Here is an 18,266-nt window from a genome sequence, read left to right as displayed (position 1 = left end):
GGATTAGTGGGAGAAGAGGGTAAGTCAGCTGGTCCTGGGTATGTGTTAAATTACACAAGCATATGACAAATCAACTTATCACATGAATAGCACCTCTATGTACATGGTGTACAAAACTTAATAATTGAAAAAATGGAGCACACCAAGTTCGGGACTGCATTTCAATTCTTCAGAGTTGCTTGTTTAGTTAATATTTGAACGTGATCATTACAAACAGATTTTTCACAATGTAAGTTGGGCATTAGCAAAGCAGCTGCATTATGTATGTAGAGCTGAACCTAATTGAAAGCTGCTCTGGAATAGAAGGAAGTGATTGCTAAAAACTCCAGAGTGGTGGGGAATCCAGAATTGAAAGGGGTGGCATGTGTGAGATCACAAATTTCTTTTCATATACCTTAGTAACTTCTGCATTTAAAAAATGACTCCCTGCTACAGCTAATGGGTGAAATCCTGGCTTTCCTGAAACCAATGGGAATTCTGCTATTGACTTCAGTAGAGCCAGGCTTTCACCCAATAAGTATGACAAGTAAGAAAAATCTGGTTGGCCTTGGAAAAGGCTGATTACAGATTTATGCAGTCTGTGGGGACTACAAATTCTGAAAACCGTACACCAGATGTGGGCCATGCAGCTACAGCAAAAACTTTCTGAGCTGCATGAGTGCTAAAATTAAATTCTAACATATCAGGGCTACTATCTTCAAAAGGTTATTCTGAGCAATTTCAGAGTAACAGCCGTATTAGTCTGTATTCGCAAAAAGAAAAGGAGTACTTGTGGCACCTTAGAGACTAACCAATTCATTTGAGCATAAGCTTTCGTGAGCTACAGCTCACTTCATCGGATGCATACTGTGGAAAGTGTAGAAGATCTTTTATACACACAAAGCATGAAAACATACCTCCCCCCACCCCACTCTCCTGCTGGCAATAGCTTATCTAAAGTGATCACTCTCCTTACAATGTGTATGATAATCAAGTTGGGCCATTTGCAGCACAAATCCAGGGTTTAACAAGAATGTCTGGGGGGTGAGGGGTAGGAAAAAACAAGGGGAAATAGGTTACCTTGTATAATGACTAAGCCACTCCCAGTCTCTATTCAAGCCTAAGTTAATTGTATCCAATTTGCAAATGAATTCCAATTCAACAGTCTCTCGCTGGAGTCTGGTTTTGAAGTTTTTTTGTTGTAATACCACAACTTTCATGTCTGTAATCGCGTGACCAGAGAGATTGAAGTGTTCTCTGACTGGTTTATGAATGTTATAATTCTTGACATCTGATTTGTGTCCATTTATTCTTTTACGTAGAGACTGTCCAGTTTGACCAATGTACATGGCAGAGGGGCATTGCTGGCACATGATGGCATATATCACATTGGTGGATGTGCAGGTGAACGAGCCTCTGATAGTGTGGCTGATGTTATTAGGCCCTGTGATGGTGTCCCCTGAATAGATATGTTACCAACAGGAGAGTGCATTTGTGTGTGTTGGGGGGGGGGGGGGGGGTGGTGAAAACCTGGATTTGTGCTGGAAATGGCCCAACTTGATTATCATACACATTGTAAGAAGAGTAATCACTTTAGATAAGCTATTACCAGCGGGAGAGTGGGGTGGGGGGAGGTATTTTTTTCATGCTTTGTGTGTATAAAAAGATCTTCTACACTTTCCACAGTATGCATCCGATGAAGTGAGCTGTAGCTCACGAAAGTTATGCTCAAATAAGTTGGTTAGTCTCTAAGGTGCCACAAGTACTCCTTTTCATTCTGAGCAATGTATTCCACTGAATACCAGCGTGCAAAAATTTGGGTTAGTGATATGTCTACATTCCAGTTAATAATTGAATGTGGATTATCTAATTAATCCAATTTGTTGGGTGTTGGCTGAGCCACATGCTGAGAAGCAACATCCAACACCTTGCTTACTATGCAAAACGGTCCCGTCTGATTTAATCTTGACTGACTTGAACCCTTTTTGATATTTTTCTTAGACAATCTGCTTCATCTGACTCGTCATCATTCCAGGATAGTGGTCTCCTTGGGGCTCTCTCCTAACATTGATATGGTACAGAAGATTTAAAATCAGGTACTGTCATGTGCCCTTCCCCTAAACAAAAACAAAATGCAGAACTTAATGCATCTTTTTTCCATGTGATTTATTTTAATATTTTTGGTTCTTTCAGCTGATGTTCACAAGGAATAGAGTCACGTGATGTATGAAGGCAAACACATACACTTCTCTGAGGTTGACAATAAGCCCTTGTGCTCATATAGCCCCAAACTGTGCAAGCAGAGGCGACTTAACGGCTACGCCTTCTGTATCAGACACGTTCTGGAGGACAAGACTGCCCCCTTCAAGCAATGTGAATATGTGGCCAAGTATAACAGCCAACGCTGCACCAACCCTATCCCCAAATCTGAGGACCGTAGGTGAGTGATGGTGGCTCCCAATGAATTAGAAATAGCTTCAGTCAGCTTGGCTACAAATTTGGTATTTCTGATTGGGAACTGTCTTCATGGTTAGGGAGAAAGGGGTCAAATAGATTGAATATCAGTTATGTTTCTGTAAGCTTTTTTTTTTATGACCAATATGTTTTTTTGTTATTTGTGGGGAATCAGATAGGGGAAAAGGAAGAATTCCAAGGATATAGGCAAGCAAGATTACTGCTTTTCCTCAAATTTCACTTCAAACTCTACTGATCAAACCTTTACATAATACTTACTTTTTCTACGTCATTTGTTTAGCTACTGAGGATATCTGGGAATTGATGCTCTTAAAAGGTGCTTGAATTGCTTGAGGAAGATTGTGGCTGGACATCTGGGTTGGGGGGGGTTGGCAAAACATATAGCGGGGGAGTTGCAACAGTGCATAGGCTCCTGGTGAAAGTTTGGGGAGCTCAGGGCAGAGTCCAAGTTCAGGTACTCACATGGCCCCAATAACCATATTCTTTGAGCACCTCACACTTGTTAATAAATATATCTTCATAGTATACCTGTGTGGAAGGGAAGTATTATCCATATCTCATAGTAGGAGGATTGAGACACAGAAATTAAATGACTTGCCCAAGGTTACATAGGAAGTCTGTGGCAGAGCCAGGAATTGGAACCAGACTTCCAAAATCCCAGTCCGGTGCATTAGCCACAAGACCATTCATCCTCGCAATTTAAGACTGGGGTTGCATGGGGTGTAAGTAAAGGCAGAATTTGGTTTTAATTTCCTTATGTTGTGTCTGACTTGCATACACGTTGTGGTCAGAAATGTGTCTGACTTCTAATTTTGGCTGCATGGTGCCCACGACATTTTATTTCTGAAGAGCCACTATCACACTTCTCACCACTAGTATGGTATTTCATCCTTTGAAATAAAGTGTTTATTAGCTATCTGAGATTGAGATTTGTTCCATGGAAATCATTATTTTTAACTGAAAAAGTAAACAGAATATGACAAAAAAGAAATGGACAGCTATCTGCTGACTTTTCATGTTATTAGCTGCCATTTGCTAACCTTTCACATTATTAATAGTGTTCCCACTGTACCCTACATATAACTTCCTTTTCGGTTCACAGCTCCCTCTTTTGTCTGAAACAATGGTTGGATTGTGCTCTAAATTAACTTGCACTTCACCTGCCATTTCAGTTGAGGAGACTGATGAAGTGAGAAGAATGTTTGTTTGTTAAAAGCTCTAGGGCAAATGCTCAGATGGCACAGTATGAATAATTTCAAGCCATGATTTGATAAACATTGACCATTCCTCTGCTAGTATCCAATAGAGACTGGAGATAAGTTTAAAAAAAATCATAACGGAAATTGTCAGATCAAATGATACATTGTCATTTCAGATGCAAGAACTAAATGTGCCAAAATCCCTGTTCACCTTCTAATCAGACTTTCTAGAAAACCTCCAAAATTTAGTGAAAGTTCCTAGGTCCCATGTGTCCCCATGTAATTTGATATTAATCTTTCAAGTGTGAAACCAATTCATTGTGTAAAATAAAATGTACCAAAATGTGCACAGTACACTATGGTAACTTCTGGAGTGTGTTGTACTAGAATAATTAAATTGCATGACAAGCGTCGCATTACAGCCTTTGAAAGTTGAGGACAGCCGGTGTGTGAAGAAGGGAATAAAACTTTAATCTCAAATGAGAGATGTTGGAATGGATATTTTCAAAGACTGCATCTCAGAATAGAGTTTGCAGTTTAACAATAGGGTTTCATGAGTTTCCAATAACAAGTTTAGAGCACAGGCACAAAATGACAGTTCTTGGCTGATGGTGATATATCTGTATCCTAGGAGATTTACTTTTCACACTCAGTTCAGTATGAAGATATTTGCCATTTCTTCATCCTTTGCTTGCCACCTTTAATTTTCTGTGCCAAGACTTTTTATTTCATCTGACATCAGACAACTCATTTTCATTACACAGTTTGTTACATAATTGCGTAGGATCAGAAGTGAGCCACAGAACATTTTGATAACTCATCTCCATCCTATATAATTTGGAAGCTTATAAAAAACAAAACAAAAAAACTTACAACAAAGGAGGGCAAAAGCACGCGCAAAAGGCAAAAAAAGCAAAAGCCTCAGATCTGATCAGGAGACAATAAACTAAATTATTTCCCGACCCCCAAGCAGAAAAATAGTTAATATTCCTTTAAATTATTAAATTAATTATTAAGCATTCAAGTTCTTCAAATTAAATCTATTAGTACACGACTTCATCATCTCAATTAGAAGTCTATTCTGCCTATTCAAGCCTCTCTGTAAAATTACATGTTCCCTCTTAACTTTGAATTTGTCCCCTAATTCTGACCTGTCCAAGTACTGCAAATAGACAATGAAGCTCAATTTTATTATTTTAATTATGTTGCTATTACACTTTACATAGATTAAACGCTCATCATTTCATCTCTTAATCATCTTCTTTCAAAATGAAGTAAATCCACATCTGTCAGTCTCTTCTGATTTGTAAGTCCCTCCTTTCCATTTTGTCATCTTTCTTAACATACATGATACTCTTCAACTTAACTAGATCTTTCTTTAAATAAAATAATTGGAACTCAACACTACTCCAAGGTCTTGAAAACACTAGAAAGCAGAATGTGTTAGACATCAGGTGTAAACATGGCTCCCCTAATCCCTTCACCCTTGACGGGATTGTTCTGCTGGAAGCCAGTGGAGCTTAATATCCTTTGTACACTCCATGTTTGACTCTTAGTTCTCATAGAGATCAACTGCATTCCCTTCCAGTGTGTGTTGATCACCGTTCACCCTGCCTACGCCAGAGTGACAGATGTGTTTATCACTGATTTTGAGGCGGGGAGGGGGAAATGATCGTATTTGACATTCAGTATAAAATACTTAGGGCTTCTGATATTCAGTTTTAACTGATAAACATCAATAAAACACTACCCATCAATAGAAATTAGTGTTTATCCAATAAACATCGGAAATGGTTATTTGTATATAAGGGCTAATCTACAACAAGCAGTAATGTGGACTACAGGGGTATGATTTTAACTGCACTAATGTGTTGCACATTAATTGATCCATGTAGACCCTGCTGGTGTGCACTAAAGATTCCTTAGTGTACTTTAATGTAGTGCTGTGTTTGAAACAGTACTGTGTTAAAGCACACAAGGGAACATTACCGAGATTACTCATTACAATATATTCAAAGAGAGCCCTGAACTACCTCTCCCTCCCCCCAATTTTGGACATCTATATAAAACTCACAAATTGCTAAAAATAAACCCCCACAAATGAAATTAATAAACTTAGAAAAACAGAAGCCCTAACAATACACACAGCTTAAAGAACAGACTCACCCTTTGTTTGTAGCATAGGAATGGCCTGCACGTGGTGGTCTAACCAGTGTTTCATGAAATGATAGCCTGATATCTTTGGATTTGTATCCAGAGAGATTACCTGTATAAGTAAATGTTCTATTAACCTTGAATCCTGAAGCATTATCCGTTAAGGATTTAAAAGATCCAAAGCCTTTCCCATATTAAAGAGAGAATGTCAGATTAAAAATTATTTATATAAAAACAAATAGCCTGAAACTGATGATTTTTTGCAATCAAACTCCCTATCCTTTCTTACTTATTTTTTGTATTTCCTTTGATTTGGGCAATAAAAATAGATTAGTCAGTTTCACCTTCTGGCTCATGACCAAGTACAGGGCTGCCTTGTTTGGGATACAAACACTACAGGGAAATGTTTAAACCAAACAAAACTATTTTCATTGGAATAACAAACAAAACAAAAAACCACCATGGAAACATTTCCATTGTGCTTGTTTTGTACTTCTTTTTTTTTTTCCTTAAATCATTCTGACAGTGTGTCTTGCTAGACTGACACCTATATTAATTAAAAATACTTAATTTCTTAATATTAAGCATGTGAGTACTCCCATTGACTTTAACGGAAGCAGTATTACGTCCTGAATGACTTTTATCTATTACAGCAGTCAATAAAAAAAAAATACTTCGCAGTATGCCTTCTGCAGGAATCTCCTCACAGTTTTCCACAAAGATTGCACACATTTAGTATCAGCCCTCTGCTTTCCACCTATTAATTCATTACCTTTTGTAATTATTAACTAACTTACATTTAAACAATAATCTACAGCAGGGGTTATGAAACTTCATTGCACCATGACCCCCTTCTGACAACAAAAATTACTACACGACCCCAGGAGGGGGGACCAAAGCCTGAGTCCGCCTAATTCCCACTATCCCAGGTGGGTGAGCCAAAGTCTGAGCCCCACTGCTCTGGGCGGAGAGAAGTCAAAGCTGAAGCCAAAGGGTTTCAGCCCCAGCCAGAGAGTCTGTAACCTGAGCCCCGCTGCCCAGGGCTGGATCCCTCAGGCTTCAGCTTCAGCCCCGAGCCTCAGCAAGTCTAAGACAGCCCTGGTGACCCTATTAAAATGGTCCTGACCCACAGTTTGAGAACCGCTGATCTATAGTGCTAAATTTTGTCATGAGGTTTTGAAAATATTAAATCAATTGGTTACTTTCCACATAGACCAAAAATAATTTCATTTAAAAATGCATACTGACTCATAGCTGTTAAATAGTACCTCCCCAAACATGTCCATAAGCTATCAATAAATATCTCCAGGTTTTAATATAGATGTTAAACTTTCAAGCCCATAATTTTCAACCTCCTTCCTTGAATCTTTCTTTTTAAATATAAGAATTATGGTTCCCAATCCTGCAACTTAAAATAGGCAGACCTCCATTGACATCAGAGACTCTACACAGGTACAGAGAAATCATAGTCGCTATTTCCCAATCACCTGATGGTTCGAGAGTATCTAGGCAGCCTAGAATTAATTGTTTATCTGTTAGATCCCCTAATTTAGTATGTCATCTGTCACTATAGATCATCATTACCCCTAGTCCTTTAGTGTTAATATATCTGAGAGAAACTTTCAGTGGTTTTAAAGTAAAGTTAACTAGAAAAGAGTTCATCTTATAGCAGCTTGAAATACACATTTTCGTTATAATGTGTGTGTACATTTTCATTGTGTTATATAAGCAATGCACAGTGATGACAGGATAGAAATTTTTTGCCTATATTAATATAGTTTTTGATCGGATTTACTCAGTTGCTCTTTATGATACGTACTTAACCATGGAAAATAGCATACAGCTAAAGCCATTTATTTAGTTGCTTAATCATCAGACACAACTAGTGGCCCTTCTCAACAAAGATCTCCAATTCAAGACTATCCATGGAAAAAGCGTCTTGTAATTTGTCTCTCAATTACAGAAGCGTATTAACTCTATCTTTACAACGTACACCACACTAAAACCATGCAAATTCACTCATAGTGAAAGAACAGCCTGATAGCAGGGGTAGTAGTCTCTATTATACTTTTAAATGTGGGATGCCTTAAAATGGTTCCATTTGACTGGCCCTTAATAACTTTCTTCTTATCAGGGCCCTTTAGTTCATATTTTAATGCAGTGGTTCTCAAACTTTTTTTTTTTCCCACGGACCACTTGAAAATTGCTGAGGATCTCGGTAGACCACTTAATGATCTTTCCAAACGTTGCTTGTACCATTAGCTAACTATTGTAAAGCACTCTGAATAAAACCTCTATATTTAAAAACCCAATAATTAACGTTTTTTTGTTCTAAAAATAAAAAGCACACAACTCATATTTTAATGTCAGTATTCTGACCTTTCTAATGCAATGGATGTGCCCTCTCTCCCCCGCCGCGGCAGTCCCCGAGCTGGGGCTAGGAAGAAGTGTGGGGGGTCTCTCCCTGTCTCCCCCACCGCAGCAGCTCCTAAGCTGGGGCTGGGAAGGAGTGGGATCTCTCCCCTGCCGTGGCAGCCTCCAAGCTGGGGCTGGGAAGGAGCTGGGGGTCTCTCCAGCCGCAGCCCTGGGGCTGTGGAAAGTTGCCTCTTTCTCTGGCCACCGCAGCCCTGCACGTCCCAAATTCCCCCCACCCCGTCTTCTCACCCCACTACCCTCTCACACCTACTCCCTATTCCCCCCAAGGCCACCACCTCACCTTATATGTGCATCTTCTCCAGGATCCAGGCACCTAATTAGTGGAGCCATGCCTGCGCGGCTCCACTAATTAGGTGAATGGCTCTTCGTTCTGTTGTGTGCGGCCGCCCAGGCGCGCACCTTAAAGGGAACTATCTGCGGACCACCTGAATGGAGCTTGCGGACCACTAATGGTCCACGGACCACAGTTTGAGAACCTCTATTCTAAAGTATCATACAGTCCATTTGTCTAGTTCATCTTGCCATGTGTCCATTAAGGATATGAGGGATAGATTATTTATTTATTTATTTATTTATTTAATTTATTGAAAGGATAGGTATTTGGCTCTCAGACTTTTTTTAAAAATCCGGAAATGATAAATTCTCTCATGTGGAAGTTTTTATTTTATATCATGGGCCTGGAACATGGGATGTGATTGTAGAAACTCATTAATACACAAAACATGAGTTAATAATCTAATTTTTTCAGTGGCAGGTCAGATGGTTTTTGTTGTTGTTGTTGGGGTTTCCTGTCTGTGGTTTCATCTTTTTTGCTTTCTTAAGTGTGTTTGTTTAAAAGAAGAGAAAAAAGGAACTTACTGTTTTCACTTTTGAAGGTACTGCAACAGCCACCTACAGGTACTTGGCTTTATACCTAAAAAGGAGAGGAAGAAAAAGAATGATCCAATAGAGGAAGTGAAGGTCAGGCACCAGATGGATGCTATGGCCTTCAGTCTGACAGTGCCCACACTGGCCTTGAAGATGTCCAATGGACTGGATGGGATGTCCCTGTCTCCACCGGGGGCTAGGCTTCCTCTCCACTACTTGGAAGCAGAGTTAGATGATCCCTTTGCTTTCAACGAAGAGGATGATGACTTAAAGAAAGGGGCAACGGTGAGGAAAAAGTTGCAGAGCAAGTTGGCCCAAAACCGGCAGCGCCAGAGAGAAACAGAGATTTTAAAAGTTCACCAAGAGCACTTTAGCCCCCTTCCTGCACCTTTGCAGCAGCAGCCACTGCAGCAGCAGCACTCCCATCTGCCACCTTTATCAACTTCTTTAAAGCCTATAGGGCTACCGCAGGGCTTCGTCTGCAAGTCACCTCAACCTCAGAACACCAGCCTACCAATGCAGGGAGTGGCACCCACCACACACACTATAGCACAAGCAAGGCAGATGTCTAACAAGAGACCCCTGCCTCTCCTGCCACCCACCAGGGCTCCTGTCGTGGACCCACCAAGGACTGATCGGGTCCTCATGAAAGCCACAGCCTTCTCTCCACACTCATCCTGCATGAGCCGGCTACAGAGACTGGTGAAACTGTGCACTCGAAAACAGCAGCTGGAAACTGATCTGTTTCCACATTTAGGTAGGTAGATAATTACATACATCACTGTACTGTTTTTTCAGGTTGCTATGAGATTATATGCCTTTAAATTCATCAGGACATGTACTTATACCTTTCTAAAAGGGGAAAATATGTCAAGAGATGTATAGGCAGGTCACATCTGTTTTACAACTTTTTTTTATTCTTTATAACTTTTTAAAAAAAAAATGCTAGTTAATGATTTTGAGAGGCCAAACTGAGGTATAACTCACTCTCAGGTGTGTGTATGTGTGTTTTTGTTTTTCTAAATCACAACATTTTCAAGTGAAGCAGTAACAATGGTCCTGTTTGTTCCTTGACTGAGTATATAGACCATGTTAGACCTAGAGCCTGTGTTGTAAAACCCAAATATGAAACTAATGAAAAAAGGAGATTGTCGAATGAAAACGCAGATACAACTTTGAGGCTTTGATTGTGCATTCTGTGCACACCCAAAACAGCAGTTGACTTTATTGGGAATTTTGAGTGCAAACTGCTAAGATATGGGATCTGATTCAGTAAAAGAAAGTCTAGTGTTGTATTCCACTAGAGAATGAGGATTCAGAAGCTGATTCTGGAGGTGCGGTTTTTCCGTGATTTAGTGCAGAAGTTGTCCATTTTACCCATTACTAATATATACTATTATTAACTTATTATCCCGACACTACAGTAATAAGTCTTAATCATTGTGTTAACTGCCTATATGTTAAGTTTGTTTTTAATTTAAATTATGTTACGGACTTCTGCGTGTGGAAATAGGGCTTTTTGCAATTTTAAGAGGCGCTTGAATATGGATAAGGTGTTGGCTTGTTGCCTCCATTGTAAATGGAGGTTGAGATATATACACCATTAATGTTACTTTGTTTTTTAATTTAGCTTTAGATTATTGTTTAGTTTTACAGGGGTAAGAAAGTGGGCAGTAAATAGGAGAAACAAGAACCAGAAATGCAAAACAATAGAAACAGAAACAGCAAACCATTTGTGTCTTTAAAAAAAAAAAATTACTTCTAGTATCTCTGGGCAATTATTTAACTAGTGGCACACATCACAAACATCTGTAATTTTTGCTATTTCAATTAATCTTTTTTAATTTGCTGTTAAGATTTGCCTTTTGGCACCTTTGGGACAATTTGGCTGTTTGTTGGGAAGCTAATGAGTATCCTACAGCATGTCTCTGAGGGAGGATGTTCTGAAAGAACTGTTTCATGATTCTCTGGATAATGCAGTTAATTTGAGGAATGAGGATACCAGGAACATCCCAAGTGTCAAGATTCCCAAATAGGTTAGAAAGTCACCTGTTCTCATGAGCCTGTGTAAGAGTAGCATTCTATGTGTGATGCGTGTCACATTCTACAATAACACTTCCTATAAAAATAACTTTTCCTATTGTACCTGGTTTTAGGAAAATGTTTTATCAGATGTATAAATATAAAATTGTGGAAATGTTATGCTATAATAAATCTGAAAATGAAGATAAGATTATAGCATTTTATAACTGCTAATTAACATAATGAACTTAATTATACATTAGCTGTGTGGGAGTAGATAAGTATGTACTTGAAAGCTCACACTATGGACTATTTTTAGAGACTTTTTTATCCTGGTGGAAAAACTTCTGGGATTTCTATTTAAGAAAATACCTAGTACTAGAGTTGACAGGCACAAGATATGAATCTTACTTTCAGAATCTTTAAAAAGATACCCTTACTTTTTAGTAAAACTATGCAAACTGATGTTTGTATAAACAAAGTGGAAAAAAGGTCCAATGCTCCGCATTCCCTTTTCAGGAGTTAAAAGATTTAACAGCCATACTTATGATTTTTTTTTAATTTATGCCAAAAAATTGATTACACTGTATCCACTGTGCATGTGGCTTTATGGAACGTCAGTTTAGCTAGTTTATTTTTCAAGTAAAATAAATTTAAGTGCAAGAAATTTTTCAAGTTTCTTAGCATTTACACTTGGGCCAAACTTGAATGTCTAAAAATAGGCACAAAGGTAACATTTTCAAAAGTCAAAGTCCTGTGTCCTAAATCACATAGGTGCTTTTGAAATTTTTACCCCAAATCTGTATTTAGGCTCCTAAATTAACACAAAGGAGCCTGAATACTGATTAGAGTGCCAGCCTCTAGACACCTGGGTTGGAAACGTGGCCCAAAATCTTCTTGGATAAAAAACAGTAATAAGCTTTAAAAAAATTAAATGGTCCTTAACACTCTGCCCCCTACTCCTGCTCTATATTTAGGGCCATATGTAAAAACACATGAGAGAAGAACAAAAAAAATAGCTGGTTTGGAAGGGAGACTGCGTTTTCCCATCCTGCTCTAAGGGATTAGCAAAGATAGGGTGGGGCCATGAAAAGATGCAGAAGATGAGAATCTATAGGAACCCTGGCTTGATCTTGCCCAGACATCTGGAGGGACTTTCCTCCATGGTCCTTCCTGGTCGCCCTTTTCAGCAAAGTCCTGCAGTGCTGTAGGATGCTGTCCTGGGCTCTTTGGTGATGAGGGACACAAAAATCACAGAATGAAGTGATCCTGCTCCAAAAATCGTTAATTAATCTGGTATTCTTATGTGTACTTAAGCTGTATAGGAAGGTGAACATGCTGCTTAAGAGTGACTGACCCCAGCTCTTGTCTCTTCCCCCTGGAGCGGAAGGAGCCCCTTTCTTACTGATATCTGGTGGAGATGGCAGGTGATTTACACAGAAAAGAACAGAGGAACACATACTGTGTAGCTGTGTAGCTCTGTCCCTGTAGCTTTCTCCCATGGTTTTGCTATTCTCCGTGCTTTTCAGCTGGGGGAACAGAGGGTCTATACTCTATAATGTACAGAAATAAGAAACCGGGTTATGTAACTTATTTAGACCATAGACTATTAATTATTGGACTGTTAGCTCTTCATGGTAGGGGCTTCCTCTTTATCATTTGTAAAAAATCTAACATTGAGCACAACAGAGAAAATATTTGTCTTTACATAAGACTGGTGGTAGTTTTGGTTTTTATTTAATATATTTATGGACAAAGAAGGCCAATAAAGATATTAAAGGGGTAACAAACCGGTCATTGAAAAATGCTGATAAATGCTGTTTGTACATTGTAATGAAGCTGCTGTCATAACTGTCCGTAGGTTATTGAGAAAATTACACGATGAATCTAATATAATGTATCCTCACTACTATGCTATGTACGACCTAGAATAGGCAGAGGCTGTTGATAGTGGTTATTGCCACAGGTTATTCACAGATATTTGAGGATTACAGTCTCTCTTCATCCAGCCTTCATGTTTCCAATTCTCCCCTACTCAGGGCTGGACTGGTCTGAAGACAGTGGAGAAGAGTTGGAGGATTCAGAGCAAACTTCCCCATACCAGGTTGCATGGTCTATCCGGGAAACTCTCAGATATGAAAGACATGAGTAAGTATCCTTCTTTTATTGTTCGTATTGGCCCCAATTCAGCAAAGCACTTAAACATGGGCTTTACTTTAAGCAAAGTTAGTGGGGCTTAAGTGCTTTGCTGAATCAAGACCTTTTATTATACAGCAGAACCAGGTCAACATGTTGTTAGTTGTTGAGCTCTATCCAGAAGCTGTGCCCCAGATATCAGAAATGAGATCGGGAATCACAGTAACAGACTGTGAGTAGACTTCTAAATTCCATTTTACATTTGATAAGGACATAAACCTGATCTCTTCTCTGGAAGAAGAGACTAATTAAAAAAAACTAATGTACCAAGAGAGTAGAGTAACGCTTAGTAGATAAAATGGGAGCATGAATTTTAAACCTTATCATAGCAGCCCTGCATAGTATTTTTCAAAATCTTTTGTTTCTGACTTTTGAAAATTGTACTAATCAATAATTTTGTCACTGAATTGTTCTTTTGCTTCTGGAGACATTAGGTTCACTTTTGGTCTTGAGTTTGGTCTTATCATAATCCTGCTAAAAAGATCAAATGTCATTTTCAGGCAATGCCCAGGACAGAATGGAAGTTATTTTAACGGGGGCTAAGATTCTGCAAAGGTTTTCACACACACACGCACCCCCCCCCCCACCCCTTCCCCATGAGGATTGTTTCAGTGCATTTATTTGTAAGAGCTACAATTCTGACTCAGTCCCACAGAACCACTGGAGAAGTGCCATTTTTGCAGTCTGCTGCTGAAGCAAGGCAGGGATAAAGGCCTAGATTCAGAAAAGCACCTAAGCACGTGCTTAAATCCCACTTAATGGGATTTAAGCACACACTGAAATGCTTTGTTGAATAGGGATGACTTTGTGTATTGGGGCCAAAATCAGAACTTATCTTTTCTGTTTTTACTACCTTTTAGTAGTATTTTTGTTTGTTTGTGATACAGTAGAGAGGAATATGGGATTGATAGTTTGTATAACTGTTCTTTTCATTGGTAATTGCGAAGTGGTATTATGCCTCCATCAACTAACCAGTAACATCATGTTCTAGATTTTGATTACAAACTGGCAGTACATTTGTATTGCTGGTGCAGAATGGCTTAAAATGTTGTGCAAACATTGTTAATCCATGACTGTGCAGTCTCGCAACAGGATATGATCATATATGTCTCTGTTAATGTCATTTTACCACGCAGAGAGTAAAGTCAGAGTACTGTAGTTAAATTGAGATAATCTAGAACAAAGGAGTTTGAGCCATATTAATCACAAAATGAAATCACAGCCTTGATAAGTTTTGTTATAGCTTCTATATTATGATTCAGTTTCAGTACACAACCAGATATTTTTCTTGTGTCTAAAAGCATTGCACCTTCTTCCAAAAGACATGGATGGATGTGGTGGTAATACTTCAGTGCCCCTGCAAATGTGTTATTTAAAACTGCAAAACTGAATGGCTAGGACACCAGCTTGCAGAAAACCATACCAATTTGTAAAGGCATCTTCATGGTGAACGGCAAAGCTGCGATCAAAATTGAGAGAATGGTGAATGCCCTCACCAAGCCAAACTTTGGTGACAATCAGCAGACCAAAAACATCCCTTTAACATTCCTTTTCCCCAAATAAAAAAACACTTTTTTTTTAGCTGGCATGAAAGTCGGTTGCCCTTTTGGGATCACTAGGCAGAAAAACAGCGAGCTTTCATAGAAGTTACAAATACTTTTAAAATATAGCTATGGTATAGCTTTTTTTTAGGTGATTATTCCTCACAGCCTGGCTATTAGGGAACATAACATTAGGGATCAAATAGACATACTTCCATTCTGACTATAGTTTTCCAGTTAATCTTTTAAACTGAATATAACTTTCAAAAAAGGTGAAGTGTCCAATCAAAGAACTCTTCCCCGTCCTTGACATTGGATTGGAACGTTACTTACATCCCATTTTCTTTTTCACCTTTTAAGGGGGTTGCGCATTAGCTTCTTAATCTTGGCTTGTTTTTGGGTTGGTTGGTTGTTTTTCTTTCGCTGAATCCTCCATGTTCTTTTCATATGTTGATCAAAAGTATGAACTTTAATTGACATTTTCTATTTCATTTAACGTTTTGTGCACTTCACCTAAAACATCCTCTTCATTGACCATAACTGATCAATTCTTTTACAGCACTTGCAACTCTTACTTTTCTATTTAATCTGCCGAGTTCTACTCTTCAGCACCTTTTCTAATTTTGTTTATGAATAAACATTGACACATTTTCTTGTTTCCAATCTTTCAAAATTGTATTTCTATTTGTCAAGCTTCAGTAAAGATTGTTATTAAGTAAACATCTATTCCTTGTTCTACTTTGACATTCTGCACTATGTTCTCTGTTTCTGAGTATATATTAATTTAAACTTTTCCATGGATGAGTTTGTTTTGTTAAAGTGACTCTGCCTTACTAATTTAAATAGCTACTCAAATTGATAGCAAGCTAACCAAAGAAATCTGATGAGGTTCAACAAGGACAAGTGCAGAGTCCTGCACTTAGGATGGAAGAATCCTATGCACTGCTACAAACTAGGGACTGAGTGACTAGGCAGCAGTTCTGCAGAAAAGGACCTATCGGTTACAGTGGACGAGACGCTGGATATGAGTCAACAGTGTGCCCTTGTTGCCAGGAAGACTAACAGCATTTTGGGCTGTATAAGTAGGAGCATTGCCAGCAGATCCAGGGACGTGATCATTCCCCTTTATTCGGCATTGGTGAGGTCTCATCTGGAGTACTGTGTCCGGTTTTGGGCCCCACACTACAAGAAGGATTTGGAAAGAGTCCAGCGGAGGGCAACAAAAATTAATAGGGGTCTGGAGCACATGACTTATGAGGAGAGGTGAGGGATTATTTAGTCTGCAGAAGAGAAGAATGAGGGGGGATTTGATAGCCGCTTTCAACTACCTGAAATGGGGTTTCAAGAAGGATGGATCTAGATTGTTCTCAATGGTGGCAGATGCAGGACAGGAAGCAATGGTCTCAAGTCGCAGTGGGGGAGGTTTAGGTTGGATATTAGGAAAAACTATTTCACTAGGAGGGTGGTGAAGCACTGGAGTGCGTTACCTAGGGAGTTGGTGGAATCTCCTTCCTTAGGAGTTTTTAAGGTCAGGCTTGAAAAAGCCCTGGCTGGGATGATTTAGCTGGGGATTGGCCCTGCTTTGAGCAGGGGGTTGGACTAGATGACCTCCTGAGGTCCCTTCCAACCCTGTGTAGACGTACCCATAGAAGCAAGTGATTGACTTTGAGTGCAATTCTGCATTCACCGGGTTGGCTTGTTTTCAATACTTCTCCTTGAGGGAAAAATTTCCTCTGTAACGTTCAGTTAGAGTTTTCAGTGATGGTATGGCTCAGCATTCAGAAATCATGATATTGCCTTAAAATTCATGAGATTTTGAAAATAAAACCGTTGGAGTTTGTTTGCCTTCTGTTTTTTTTAATCTGTAGGGTCACATTCTGAAGCTTGTGTGTAAAACATGGGGGCCATACACTTACTTTATTATTATTATTAAAATGAAAATTGAGATTCTGGTGTATTCACAGGACTTCAGGTTTAGGGCCTTGAAGAAAAACACCAAATATTGCAAGACTCTCTGATAAAATTCTGAGTTAGCAACACTAGAGTTAAAATCAAGAGTAACTGACTTGCTGGGAAACCTGTTTCAGCCGGGGAAAATTCTTCATCGGAACACTGGTTCCTGGGGGAGGTGAGACATGAACAGTCCTTATCTTCATCTACAATTACTAACACCAAAGTGGTCCCTGCTTGCAACTCTATTGCCCTCCCTGAAGCTACACCATGGATGATTTGACCTTGGCCCTCATCTGCTTGTAAAGGAAAAACAAGCTTATTTAAAACAAAATCCAGATTTGAACAACTTTGTTGGCAATGTATATATTGAAGTTTGTCTAAAATGATCAGAATAGACTGTTTTTGCCACTGAAAGCAATGGGAAGTAAAGTTTCTCCATCATAGCTATCAGTTCCCAAGAAAGATAGTAGCCTTCAAAAGTGAGCCTACAGCCATCCGCGCTGCAGAAGTGTTGAAACTACCAAAGCGTGTACAGTTGCAACCACTGCCATAGCACCCACTGGTGTCAGGATGTGATGCTGCAAGGGACTTTGCCTCTAGAACCCCTATTGACGGCTTCCTCAGCCCTGCGGTGGTCACTCTCTGTTGCTGGATCTTCCATGGCCTGGTCTTCCAGTCAGGACACTTCTTAGGAGAAGCTTTCTTCTGGTGTAACAAAAATCCAACTGTGAATTCAAATAAATCCAAACTAATCATTCTCCCACCCTCTTTGGCTACATTGACGTTCTCTGCTCTTTACCTGTATGTGTGGGCCTTGCAGAGTTTCTCCTATGCTGCTGCTTTCCAGCAAGTTTCCCCCATTGCTTCTCATCCCCAGGGACTTTGGCAGCTTACCTTAGGGATCCTCCTGCTCCTTTTAGGTCCTGACTCAGGCCCCCCAGGGCCTGTCCTGTTCACCAGTGGGTCTCCTCCAGCCTGACTTTATCAGGCCCTTCCCAGAGTGGCCCTTCCCAGTTTATCAGGCCCTTCTCTTGCTCCTCTCCTGGGTCTCCTGACTGAGTTCACGGCTCTGTTTCAGTAGTCCTCCCTCTGATCCCACCACAGCAGGGATCAGGAATTATAATTAAGTCTCCATCATACCCATCAGCGGGGTAACTGTCTGGTCACAGGCAAGGCAGAGTCTGCCTTACCGTAAAGGGCCAGCCAGCCTCTGACACCAAGGTACTTCCTTGGAATTTAAAAAACAGAACAAACAAATGAGATGATTAGTGTTCATCCTCACTCCGTCCCTCTGGCATACTGCATGGCAATAACATATAATAAAACCCACCAAATAAATACAGCCTCTACACTTTAAAAAAAGAGGTACTAGAAATGGCAGAAGAAAGAGTGGAAAGATTCTAAAGATTTTTTCCTATAATGTTCAAAAGAATTACACTGGAGT

General features: G+C 39.5%; 1 protein-coding gene across 2 annotated transcripts in view; it reads left to right on the top strand.

Annotated features, from left to right (window-relative positions):
- INO80D (INO80 complex subunit D) overlaps positions 1–18,266 on the top strand; it is a 58,558-nt gene that overhangs the window by 12,148 nt on the left and 28,144 nt on the right. For both annotated transcript variants that reach the window (XM_007071839.4, XM_037912219.2), the window contains exons 2-5: positions 1,981–2,075; positions 2,173–2,419; positions 9,119–9,867; positions 13,172–13,280. In XM_007071839.4, coding sequence (XP_007071901.2) covers positions 2,202–2,419; positions 9,119–9,867; positions 13,172–13,280 — 1,076 coding nt within the window. In that variant the 5' untranslated portion in view covers positions 1,981–2,075; positions 2,173–2,201. The remainder of the gene's footprint in view (positions 1–1,980; positions 2,076–2,172; positions 2,420–9,118; positions 9,868–13,171; positions 13,281–18,266) is intronic.

This window comes from Chelonia mydas, chromosome 11 (assembly GCF_015237465.2).
Source record: "Chelonia mydas isolate rCheMyd1 chromosome 11, rCheMyd1.pri.v2, whole genome shotgun sequence".
NCBI lineage: Eukaryota > Metazoa > Chordata > Testudines > Cheloniidae > Chelonia > Chelonia mydas.
The sequence above is the reverse complement of the archived record's forward strand: the minus strand, read 5'-3'. Positions and strand labels throughout refer to the sequence as shown.